This window comes from Centroberyx gerrardi, chromosome 6 (genome assembly GCF_048128805.1).
Source record: "Centroberyx gerrardi isolate f3 chromosome 6, fCenGer3.hap1.cur.20231027, whole genome shotgun sequence".
NCBI classification, from domain to species: Eukaryota; Metazoa; Chordata; class Actinopteri; order Beryciformes; family Berycidae; genus Centroberyx; species Centroberyx gerrardi.
In genome coordinates, this window is record NC_136002.1 from 3,175,955 (window position 1) to 3,189,448 (window position 13,494).

Genomic DNA, 13,494 nt, shown 5'->3' on the forward strand with positions numbered 1-13,494 from the left:
CTAGTTGGGATTCCAGGAATGGGAGGTGTTGTGGATGTGTTTGGAACCTCGCTACAGCCTCTTCCCTCCAAAACCCTCCTGCGATCCAAGATGGAGGGTAGAGGAGGGGGGGAAAGGCCTGTAGGAGAGCTTTTTCTTCCAATCAGGACATTGTGTACCAAAGCCTTGAAATAGCCCCCTCTGTGGCATGACGACAATGTGCAATTTCATACTGCATCTTGAAGACTGACTGTTTACTATGTGTGTAAAATATTTTTGAAAATCGTGATCTTGGATTCTATAACTACTGTGCAATTTCTGTCGTTCGAGAACCCGTCAAAAGTCTATATTGCTGTACATAACGAACCAAAAGCCCAATATTTCTATGAAGACCCGTAAGGACATATAACTTATTTTGAGATCTATTTTTTACGTTGGGTTTTAGCGGCACTAGTTGGAGATGTATACTGTGCAGAAATACAGAATGTGTGCAGACTTTGTTACACGTTGACTGTTAAGTGTTCTTTCTCAATGTTGTGCACTGACTTCAAAAGATTTCAAATTTCTATTTATTTAGAGAGCCAACGACTGCATTGCTGAGTATGTATTGTTGAGGATGTATCATTTGCCTTGAATGTAACGTATTATTAAAAAAGGTTGTTCATTAGTGTGCCGCTCTCTTTCCTTACACCTGTTCATGCTAAAACGTCAAGGGTTCCCTGATGTAGAATTCCAGGACTTTTCCATAATGTTCCATAACAAAGTCGTATGACCGAGAACTCTTCTTCCTTCCTGGTTTGTCAGTGTTTTTTCAAACCAAATACGGGTCAGAGGTGGGGACTCGAGTCATGCGAGTCACAATTTGAATTGCTTGAGAGTTGACTTGGGTTCTGGTGACTTGGGACTTGACTTTGACTTGTACTTTGAAAAGGTTTCTAAAGTCTTGACTTGAGATCTTGTGTTTGTGTAAATGACTTAGATTGAAAGTGATGAGATTTGTTCCAGCAGACGACTGAATTTAAAGTTTTCTGAATTTGTATGGAATGATTGAATTTATTGAAGTTGAAACTGATTATAGAAATCAAACTCATGATGCTCTTACCAAGTTTTTATCCTATTAAAACAATATTGCATTGAAAAGTCCTAGATATTTCGTTTTCTTTAAGATATTAAATTGATACTCGAGTCTTGATTTGTTTTGATTTGACGTTCTACATTTAGACTTTGGACTTGACATTAATGACATGGACTTGACTTGGTAATCTACATTTAGACTTGGGACTTGTGCCTCAAGACTTGAGATGGACTTGGGACTCGGTCACACCTGTGATACAGGTATTGGCTTTTAAAAACCCAAATCGATCGAACCCTGGTTGTAAGTGTGGTTTCTGTCTCCGGAGGACTGTTCTCCATCCTGATTATTTGCAATGGAGCCATTTTAGAGTCTTTTACTCAAGTGAGCTGTAATAAAATCTCTTTTTGAAAAAATATTCCATTTCTAAACAAGGTCCAAATGTAATTGCCACAGTCAAAGAACCTGTAGAGTTTGTGGCTTTAACATTCATATTGTCTTTCTCATAACCACAACTCTAGTTAATTCTCCCTTTTGCAAAACTCCCAACTCAAAGTCTTTGGTTACATTTGATTAAAGTAAGACATTTCATGCGGGGGGAAAAATGACTAACAAAGGTTTAAAAAAGCCATTGTTTATCACGGTCGATACTCAAAACTGATCTTGTACATCAGTACCCATGACATTGCACGATACAAAGGCATGAAAAAATTAAACATTAAAATAGATATTGCATCTTCAAAAAGCTAACTTTCATCCATAAATACTTCTTGCGATTTTTAAGTTCACTGCAGTTTCTTACAACAGAATCACAGATTTGTTTTTTGTTTTTTTCATTATATAGCCAGGAAATCATTTCTAAAAATCCAGATGAGCGTGATGTGACAAGAAAAAAAAAAAAAAAAAAAAAAAAAAATCAGCAGACATTCTGTGGTCACCGTTGTGACAAACATATTTCTTTACAGTACAACATCGAAGGCCAAGAGTCGTCCATAGACAGAGTGGTGGCAGCCCACAGCGGGGGGCTTACATTGGTGAGGACATTGTCCAGTTAAAGTGTTAAAGTGAACCTGCAGAGGTCCAAAACAGGTGGTGAAATGGGTGAATCCACGTCCATCATCTTCTGTTCCTTTGCACCGAGTCATGTTCTGAAACGAGATAAAAATGAATTGTGTCATTAAAGATTTTTAGATAAGTCATAGTAATTCCATGATCAAAAAGGTTTCTTCTTTCCTGGTTTGTTAATGATGTTTTTCAGTCTGGTTTCCACTCCAGTTAGGGTTAGGTTTAGGTTCAGGTTTAGGTCTAGGTTTAGGTTTATCAATGTGGTTAAAGTTGGAAAATACATTCTTCTATATTCCTGTAAAGTGACACATTTGTAAAATTCCCTGATATTCCCTGACTGGAATACAGCCTCTCAAAATTCCATGATATTCCAGGAATTCCATGACCACTACAGTTGGTTTCACTACTGTTGACAAAATGTACTATTGTAAGTCGCTTTGGACAAAAGCGTCTGCTAAATGACGTAATGTAATGTAATGACCAGTGGGAACCCTGTAAACTGGTTGGAAGTTTGCACATAAATTCAAAATTCACATGACTTTGTGAAGGTTACAGTAAGTCTTGATTTGTTTTGGAATATCTCCCAAAGCAAGAACCAACTCAGATTAAGAATTAAAATGATGTTATTACACACTAAAATCATTTACAAGCTTCTGCCAAAAACATAATCCAACAGGAATGTGTGCAGTAACCAAGCAGTAATGTATTTTTGGCACAAGGGGGCGCCAGTTCATCTGGTTACAAATCAACAAAATGGACCAGGTCTTCTTGACTGCAGAGTGAAACAGCGCTCTATTATTCAGCAGTAACACACCTCAGGTACATTGGCCAATCAGAATAGAGTATTCCACAAATCCATGTAATAATATGGATCAGAGCTCTGCTGGATGACACAGACTAGAATTTGGCTTCACTTTGGGGAAGAGCTGTTAATATTCACTGAATTGTCCAAGCTCACAGGAATAATATAAAAATATGGTTGGATGTTTTAAAGCACCACAGGTGAAAAGGGTCAATTTTATTTTATTTTAAGATATCATACTATTTTGCTTCTATAACTATTGTAGTTTCATTAAATATACAAAATATTCATCAAAAACAACTATGAATACTTTAGTCTAAAAATGATATATTCCCTGTATGCAAAACACTTTAACTTAACTTATACATTTGACCTGCTGCTTCTTAACACACATAGCTGCTAATTTACAGAGGCTCTTTTGTCGTTTCTATTTTATTTGGAAAAAATGCCAAAAAAAACAAAAAACAAAAAAACAATTGTTGAAACAAATCATCTTGGAAGTGGTCGGTCAGCAGGAGTGTGATGAGGATGTGAATCTGTACTTACATTGATGGTAATGTTAAGTTCAGTAAGTTATTATAAACCAGTAGCCTATGAGATCAATTCGCTCGCTTCTAACTCCAATCTGAATTACAACGACGAAGGACAGTAGTCTTATTTTGTATCTGACTTTGTTACAATTAACACTCATCATTTGCACTTTTAGTCTAACGATAACTAACTTTAATTAATGAACTTTAAGCAACCTGTCCTCGATATGTTTCACTGCTGAAGCTTGCCAATAATAAAAACTGTGATGGCAGTATTGTGTTTCAGGGTCTCTATGCATTTTTACATCTCCTTTCCATTGAGACTTAAATTTCAACTAGTTTAGGGTTAATTTTTTGCCTAAATATGACAGGGTATCTATTTAAATGCTACCTGGAATTCAATTTCAGACAACCAAAATAAAGAAGCAAAGCTGGCAAAAACAGCCTCATTCTGATTGGACACAGCTGATGAAAGTTATGAAACTATAAAAGAGCAGAATAAGAAAAAGGACAGGGAATTAGCTGTTAAGGGACATGAAGTCCAACTGTCTTTAGTAAAGCCGACTCAATGCATATTGTACTACTAACCCTGTTCTGCATTAATAATATACAAGAGTATACAAGGAAACCTGTCATCGCATGGTGAAAAAACATAAGCTCTAATAATAACCTCTAATAACAGGATTTAAGACATTTTAAGGCCTTAAATTTAGATAATTTATTTGAAGACTTTTGTGGTTGTGGGTTCATATTGTATCGTCTTGAATGTTCATTCCCAGCTGTACCTGTGTGTTGTGGCGATGGCACTTCCCCTCCTCCTAACTGGGGTTGGGCCTCTCTGCAGACTTTTGGATCTGCGTGGAGTAAAAGAGGACAGCGAAGAGAAAGACAGTGGAGAGGTTAAACGATCTGGTATCTGCCTCAGTCTGGAGGATGACAAGCAAGGTACCGTTTAGTAAAATTTGTGACAAAATGTTGTTTGGTATGGAGCATTAGAATATGCATCTTCAAACACCAAAAATGCCAATAAGTGACCCGCAGCGAGTCGGGTCAAAGACGTCACAATATTCCTGATTTCCTTGCTGAAGCCCCCCTTCGATGAACATTTAGAAGTGAGAACATGAATGAAAATGCCTTATTAACAAATTAAAAGCACGCACACAGATCTAGTTTTCGAACCCACACCCGATTACACATGATCCTCGAGTGTGTAGTCTACAGCAGCTTCAGCATGCAGGACTGGGTGTAATGCAAACTACCAGAGGAGGGCAGAAGTGTTCTTTTGCCAGGCATGGAAACATCAGGCTCTTAAACTGATGGGCAACAAGACAACAGAAATGAGGCGAACGAACAAGCTAATCGCTACAGACCAGAAGACATGAACGCAAGGGCTAAAACGGAGACCAGAACACAACAAGAGGCTGCGTTAGATGACAAGGAAAACAAGTCGAAGGCAGCAGAACCAAAAACAAGAAGAGATGGGCAACTATGAGCAGATGGAAATTTGCAACCTGATCTTCCATGAGTGAACTAAAATCAGACAAGTAAAAAAAAATAAATAGCTGAATTTAGAAATAAAGCTTCCAGAACAACAGGCAGGAATGTTACTGTACCTGTGACTGTTCTCTTAGAAAATCTGGTAGCTGAAATTCACCTTTAAAGACCTGGAAAAACAAAGGACTGGGTTTAGAGGCTGCATACATCAAGTGACGCTCCACAACTTCATAGCATCAACCTTCATTCAATATCTGGACTGCAAAGCTAGAAGATTGAGTGGATCGTGGAGCATCGGTTTACTCGAGTATAAAAAACATCATTCTGGACATAACATAGCATTATTATCATTGAGGATTAATACATATCAGTTTCAAAACATGATGCTGTGGCCTCCTATCATGTCATTGGCTTCACAATAAATCAGAGCAGAGCTGAAGCAGCTGGCAGAGGAACTCCGGCTCGATCTGTATCTGACTGGGTGTTTTCCTGTTGTGACACCATGTTATCCAAGGCGAGCATTGGCAACCTGGAAGGTGTAGCCTGCTGGACACATGCCAGGAATTTCACGGCCTGGTCCCGGACTGGTGTCGTATTCGTTCCCCCGAGGGTGGGGGATTGACATGGGACTCGGCCCAGCGGTGGACAGAGAAGCAGAGCGGGGAATGAATGGATGAATGGAGGGAGTGGTCAGGAGAGGCGGGTGGGGGGGTAGGGGGGTGAATGTTGACATGAGAGGCAGCCAACCAGCCGGCATGACTGGCTGACTGAATGTTTCGGGGTAAAAAGGTCACATCGGAAAGAGAGAAAGAAAGAGAGAGAGGAGGAGGTAGAGGGGTCAATACCCTTTAGTACATACCCTGTTTTCTACTATGCAAGGGGACTCTGAGAATTTACACAGTGGGAGGGAGTGTGTGTGTGTGTGTGTGTGTGTGTGTGTGTGCTGGAAGGGCCTTTCCAGGAAAAGAGCAGCTTTCCAACTTGTGAGGCTGCCCTGTGACTTTCCCTCCATCGCCTGCTGGACTCAACCAGACAGAAATCAAACATGGATGGACGGACTTTTCTTCTCTTGGGGCTTTTTTTTTTTTGTCACTCAAAACTTCTATAGTGGAACTCGCTGCCCACATGTTGAACGAAAACAGTACCGTGTCACAAGGCTCTTTTGTCAGCTAGAGACGAAGGAAGGAAAAGGTGGAGGGAAAAGGTTGGGTGACGATAGGGAGAAGCCAAACATCGGAGGAATTGAGCGGAGGATGAAGGGGCGAAACGGAGGGTCTTGCAGGAGGAGATAGGAGCTGGGTATTGTCTTGAGTTGACCCACCATGGGGCAGCAGTGAGGCAAAGCGCTAATGAGAGGAGAAAGGCATGAGGGTCTGGTATCCAACCTGGCAGGAATGCGAAGAGCTTCCTTTAGAGAACACGTCGAGCTGATACTAGTCTGTCTACCTAGCCCATATCAGGCTACGATGACGGACGTTCTAGATGTAGCAAACAGTCTCTTCATTCTGTATTTACACTTTAGTTCACCAAAACCTTAAGTCCCCGTGCCCCCCCTCTGTTGGGGCGCCAGTGATTAAGGCCTCACCAAAACACAAAACTCATTCCTTAATCCCCGTGCGTGCCTTCATGCATGCTTGCGTGTTTGCTCAAAGTTTGACGCGGAGCCAGAAACGGAATGTAATCTGTAATAATTTCCAACACCAGAGACAGAGAGGCGAGCGCATGTTTCTGATTTCCTCTTGGGTGCCATTTTGCAGCTTTACTCATCGGACGGAGGCGCTCGGCCAGACTGCTCGGAGAACTCTCCAGGCCTTCTGCGGAAAGGAACAAGAGAAACGAGCGCGGGAGGGAAGAAAGCAGAAGAGAAAAGCCCTGCGGTTGTACACTAGGTCACACGCTCGGGGTAATAAATCCCAGCGGCGTATGATTGGGAAATGTACGCAAGTGGCTGGCGCCTGTCCGGCTTTGCGTGTTACGGATCAATATTCCCTTTGGAGAGGAGGAAGTCAGAGACGAAAGCCGGGCCCTCCGCTCTCTGGAAAAGGCCAGACGGTGCGTCCGCAGGAAGGGACGCCTTCCAAAGATGACGGGATTGCTGCGGCGAAACCGAGCCACGGTCCTGTCCGGCAGACTCTGAGCTCAAGGCCTATTACCTCTGAACGACTTGTTAAAATGCTCGTGAAAAGAGGAACATTCATACCCTGGAAGGATTCAGAGCCCCTCCCAATGACGGAAGAGATGAAAAAACTGCTCTTCATCGTGACGAGAGGGAAGCCTGGCTGCCAATATTGGCCCTGATCCCCAATCAGCTGACTGACTCAAACTGCTTCGCTGCCATCTTCCTCTTCATCTTCCCGGCTTTAAATGACAGCTAATTGGGCCCTTGTAATACTGCGCTTCTGAGGCATCTCCAAGTAGCATTTTGCTATCCATAAGACTTGGGAAAAGAGGTTATTTAAGGTTGGGAAAGGCTGGTTGGGAAAAAAAGTTATGTGTTTGGATGGCCGATATAACAAAGAAACACACTTATTCTAATCTATTCTTTCCTGTAAATCTTAATTTGAGTAGCTTTTTAAATTAGGAGTAAGTAAATGATTTTGATACTACTGCATACCTTCAGGGAAATGAGATGCTGCTGGACTAGAAATATGATAATATGAAGTAAACACATGAACATCTGCTTTCTAGGTGCTGAGTCCGAAAAACAAAGCAACGTAAATTAAAGACAAGAACTCGCACACTATAGCTCCCAAATACTTAATTTATTTCATACAAGCAATGTTTTGAGCCCTTAATTTTTGTGTGCCTGACGCGAGAGCTCGAAACACCGCTTTTAGGAAATATATTATTTGTTAGCTATAGTGTGCGAGTTCTTTGCTGTACTAGAAATACTCAAAGAGTTGTTATTAATCAGTCACTCTAGCAATTTGCGACTATGCAATTAATGCAAATTCAACCAATATTTGCAAGAATATTTGCAAGAACTTGCAATTTTGCTGCAATTTTTCTCTACATGAAATGGCCAAATCAACAGAGTGCTTGTAAGTCTGGCCAAATATTGCACTTTCTGGCATAAAATGGTCCAATCAAACCATACATCACAAACTAGACAACGCTGGTCTTCTTCTACTACAACCAACAACACAGCGAAGCTTTATAGAGGGAGAAGATGGAGGAGGATTCAGACCACAGTGAGTTGGAGTTGTATTCATTATAGTTCGATGAAGTTGACTGGACTTAGTTTTCATTTCACCTGCACTATTGTAGTTTAACTTCATCCTGAGCCTTTGGTTTGTATATTCTTATAAGTTCTTAAAGTGCACTTTAACAAAAATAGGCACTTTTTTTAAATGGAACTACAATTTTTTAATCAGAAAACATTCAATAGACTGATCTCATTTGGTGCTCACTGTACTGATGTTGAGTTGAAGGTATATTTATAAAGACTGGACTCCAAGCATAGTATTTTTCCTCGTAACTTCAAGCTAAGGTGTTTTTCTGTTCAGAAAAAAGTAAAAGCAGTTAAGTTTTCCAATAGTTTCTGTGATATGCTGTCTGTATGATTATTATCAGTGGAATTGATTATGCATGACTTTATATTTATACTTTAGTGCCACTTTAATACCATTTTTTTCTTCTTTTGCCTAAAACTCTGCAAAGTATCACAATATTTGAGAAAACCTGCCGCAAAAATAAAGCATTTTGGGTTGCAATAACCACAAAAAAATAACAGGATACCCAAACACTCAAAAGACGATCCTGTAGGCAGAGTACAAACCCCACCACGCTGACCGCAGCATGGCTCAGCCCAGCCTGGCAGAGCCCATCGGGGGAGGGACCAGCGAGGCCCGGCCAGCCAAGGTGACTGGTAGTGCAACCGGCAGGTCAGTCCAGTCTGGCAGTGCCAACTGAACCCTGCGGTAACTTTGAGCCTCGGTATTGTGGCTGGAGCTCCTTTCGACCGAGCCCCGGTCCCAGGGGTTTAAATGTAGTAACACCCCAGCGCATTGGAAAAGCTGCCGGTGTCGAGCCACGACCAGCAGGGGAGGTTGTTTCAGCTGCACACCCGTCCACTTCCACCCTCCCTGGGTGACGACTTTCCAGGGATATTGTTACCTCAAACAAAATCCTTCTATCTCGACTCCACACTGAAACTGTTCATGAGACTTTGTGTGTGTGGCTGTGTGTGGTAGGGGGTTGGGGGTGTTGTGTCAAACACTTAAGCATTGATTCATTAAGGTACAAGGGCTGTACTGGGCTAAAAAAACTAGATATACTATGAAGGACTTTGATGATAAGTGGTCACGTACATGGAACCATATTCCTCGTACAGCTTTAAAATCCCTTTGCTGCGCAGCTTTTTTGGTATGAGATTGAGATAAAGATTAAAAGATTCTTTGCATGTGTGTGCTATGAGAGGAGAGGGGAAGATTAACCAGCACATGCTGACAGATAAGCAGAGTTCAGATTGCACCTCTGCCCACAGGACACCGTAATGATTTCCAGCTCCTAATCTCCTTATGCCAGGTTTTTGCCAGGGGGCCTCAATATTCTCAATACACACACACACACACAGGTCTTACCAGGCTCACCAGGACTGACCTTAAATCGTGTCCTGATAAAAACAGCGGGAACCCTACTGAACCTCCACTGACCTGACGGCAGCCCACAGTGCACAACAGTAGCCCCACCATCTGCTCTTTAGGTTAGGTTAGGTTCCTCTGTGTGACTATAGAAGAACCACTTGACCCCAGCTATACTGTATGTGTCAGATTATGTGATGGGGCTGCGGTAAGCGCAGCATCTACAAGTATTAAAGGATTAAAGCCTTAGTGTACCGACTCCAGGGGGGAGTAATAAGGGAGATTGAGCCGTGCTTTGAGATGCGGCATCTCATGGCGGCATCTGGAAGTCCAGTGTCCTAGTTAGTGAACTTAAGTATCAGCAGCACATTGGATGTAAGTAGACACTGTAGCCTTGTCAGAGTTTACCTGGCTGACTCATAGTTCACGTCAAAAACCCCAGGCGTATCCATCCAGCTTGAAGACACTACAAGTAACGGAACTGTGTCCAATTCTGGACAGAGTCCGATCAAAAATACACAATCAATAACCAATACAACTCATCCTGTAATGTTTTCATTGAAGTTTCTTCATAAATGAATCATGCCCCGTTTGTCTTTTTTTGACTTTCATCTTATTTTGTAAATCTTTTTCTTCCAGGTCCTGCCAACAGATGATAGCTTTGAGATGCAAAAGGCTTATCCAATTCTGGACACTTAATGTCGGCTTCGATATTAACCTTTCCTGCACCTTCACAATATCACAGATAGCTGTAGGAATTGTAGACTAAGCAATATCACCACTACTGGATCTTTTTTTTTTTTTTTTTTAAATACTCTTCCTATATAGTATATTCATTACTACTAAGTGTGGATCCTCTACATCAAAAGGCACCCAAAATGCAATCTAAGGGTCCACGCTTCTTGTTTGTGTCCAAATTCATAACTGATTGTCTTTCCATGTCTAAATATCTATAGATATTTAAGAAGTTTGATATTTAGCTTCTCAAATACGTATGATTTTGCGTCATTTGCCTTTTGGTAGAGAACTCATCAAAAAAAAAAATCACAGCAAGAGACCCAAACTCACATTAGACAGCGTATGTGCGGAATAGAATAAGGTGTCCGGACCTGGACACAGTTCTGTTATGCATCAAAAGCTAGAAATCTCCACTCTCTTGCAAAGTAGAAGCTGGTCAAATGACACAGTTCAAGTTCTAATAATTAGACGTGAACTAACTGAGGAACATGCATGAATGCATAAATGTACAGTTGTGTCCTCATCAATAAATCTTTAAGCATTTTTTTTTCTTTCCTTGGTCATTTAACCAATGGTTTTATGAATACACAATTGCATTGAGGTCTAGACGCCAAACAAGAGTCCTGATGGCCCTGGATCAATATGATATGATTGGCCCACACCTCATTAACTGTCCTTGCATCAACCTCAAGGAAAAAAGTCCAGCCACAGACCCGAAGCACGGCACGGTGGACACTGAGCACCGCCGATGTTCGCTTCTCATTTCTCTCCACTAACTCATCTTATTATTGCCACTGCGGAGAAACCGAGAACTTATTGATCCCAATATCCATTTCTCACCGGGGATCAGAACAACTGCAAAGCCACTTAAAAGCTATCGATTGCGGCTTTGGAGCCAGTCCAGACGGGCCCTCATTTACAGCAGGCTTGAACAACCTCTCCTTTATAACAGGACTATATAGTCATGAGTAAGCTTGGAGAAAGACCATATTCCCAGGTGTTGTCACTCTCACAATGACATTAGTGGAGATGTCAGTGCAGGACACCAGTGTGTTAGATCAGTTGAGGGTACATGCAATTTTGGCATGTGGGCTGTAATCTGGCTTGAATGAATACTGAAAATCATGGTTTGTGATATTTTGAATAAACATTGTATGACAAAAACGTCGGCTTGCTCCTCGTGGTTTCAATCGGCTTAGAATTGGGTGAAATTCCTGACCTATTTTATGTCAACAATTATAGTAATTGGTTGCATTTTTTGTCCTATCTTTCCTATTCCCAGCAAATGCACCACCCTCCCTCTCAATGAGTGTAACACACACACACACACACACACACACACACACACACACACACACACACACACACACACACACACACACACACACACACACACACACACACACACACACGTCTTCTGACAAGGCCCAAGCTGCTCCTCTACCCTTCCATGCCCATAAATGAATCCCTGGAACCTTGCTGGATTACATCAATATAAACACAGACGGTTTGGGAGATATGCACTTACACTGCTAACTGCTTTGACCACGGGACCAACGCTGCTTAAAAGGATTACCTTTAATCCAGACAGGTGTTCACTCACAGCACAAAACAACAAAGCACAAATGAGATAGGGCTGCTCTGACCGGGTCAAGCTTCTTAAATCTTCCTCATCACTCTCTCTTTCTCTACCTTAAAGACACGCTGTTCAACAGCTGCTTCCAAACACAACGTCTTCGTTTAGCAGCTAGCTACAGGCTGCATATTATCTACTGCAACCAGGGCTGAAACAGAGATGAGACAGAGGGTAAATATTTGGATGGGGCTGGGCAAAAATTCAAGACGGAAGAGAGAGCATTTCCACATGTGGCTCCATCATGCAGTGGTTTAGTTTAGGGCTGGTTGCCAGATGCCTTATGCAATCCTGTGGGAGTACAATCCTCAAAACTAAATCATACCCTGATCTCTATGGGAAATTTGCTAAATTAGCATTACAAGACAATGGAGGATTTATCAAAAAAAACGTCCTTTTGTTTCCTCTTCTTGCTGGATGTTTCTTTTCCAAGGAACTGATGAAAGGGAACAACCATGTAAAAACAAATGGTAATAAGACAGAGAGGGAGAAAGATAGAGAAATAAGCAGAGGGAGAGGGCTAAAGCAATGAGGGAGGGACTGGATGGCTACCGACTGTGTGTACCCGGAGTGTGTCTGTGATGCTTGGAGGTTGTTAAGGAAATGCCGGCATCGCTCTTTAAGATGGAGAGGCTGCCAGTTATGTCCCGTTTCCTTGGCAACGCATCCCACGGCGACGGCGACGGCGACGGCGACAGGAGAGGACGACCTTGTTCGTTCCCGCGCCGTCTCCACATGAAACGCAGCGGCCGATGTATTGCCCACGCACGCACTCACACACACGCATGAAATCTCTTAGGTGCCATTGGAGACAATGACAATAGTAAATGAAAACAAAACAAAACGTGAAGAACAAAATATTATGTAATCAATGTAGCATTTGACAACCATTCCTAACAGCTAAAATGTGTATCCACACTGACAAGGTTTCTATATAAAAAAGGTACACAGTAGTAGTAGTTGTCATGCTGCAGTTGAACCAGATTACAAAGGTCTGGCATTGCTGTCCATTTGCATTCTAACATGTTGCAGCAAATCTACTGTGGGGTGACCACAGCATCCAATGAGGACTCATTCGCCGACGTGGACCGGGCTGGTAGCGGATCCGGGCCGAGGCCGCCGTCCTCTATATGCATGAACTGCCGGGGGAAGGGGGAGCGAAGGGGAACGTAAGCCTCGCAGCTGGGATTGATCCAGGGGAAACGCGCTAATACCCCGCAGATGTACACGCTATACATTTGAACGAACGAGCGTCCACACGCACGCGCTGTCAGGAAGACATGGAAGGCCTATTGTGAAGAGACCGATGTTAAGTAGAACCATCTTTCAAAAAGCAGGCATGGGGGAGGAATGAGTACACACAGAGACATGGATAATTACTGCAACCAAAATATGTCAACAGGGCCGCAGGCATCTACACATATGCAACGCATTAGCATGCACAACATGGTGATAACATGGATGCAAAGATTTGATATCTGAACAACAGACTGGCGTATGGCAGCCTTGATACAACAACGGTTACATATGTGGACTCAGTAAAACAGAGATACAGTACATCAGCTTTAAGAAGACAGGGAGACTGGAACCATTAAGTC

At 42.2% G+C, this 13,494-nt stretch overlaps 1 protein-coding gene across 2 annotated transcripts in view; it reads right to left on the reverse strand.

The window, feature by feature from the left end:
- Positions 1-1,675: 1,675 nt before the first annotated feature.
- Positions 1,676-13,494, reverse strand: part of tpst1 (tyrosylprotein sulfotransferase 1) — a 44,074-nt gene continuing 32,255 nt past the window's right edge. Inside the window, exons 4-6 of one of the 2 annotated variants that reach the window (XM_071922163.2) lie at positions 5,062-5,112; positions 4,234-4,302; positions 1,676-2,199 (exon numbers count right to left, since the gene is read on the reverse strand). In XM_071922163.2, coding sequence (XP_071778264.1) covers positions 4,267-4,302; positions 5,062-5,112 — 87 coding nt within the window. In that variant the 3' untranslated portion in view covers positions 1,676-2,199; positions 4,234-4,266. The remainder of the gene's footprint in view (positions 2,200-4,233; positions 4,303-5,061; positions 5,113-13,494) is intronic. The other variant, XM_071922164.2, reaches the window with a different exon arrangement.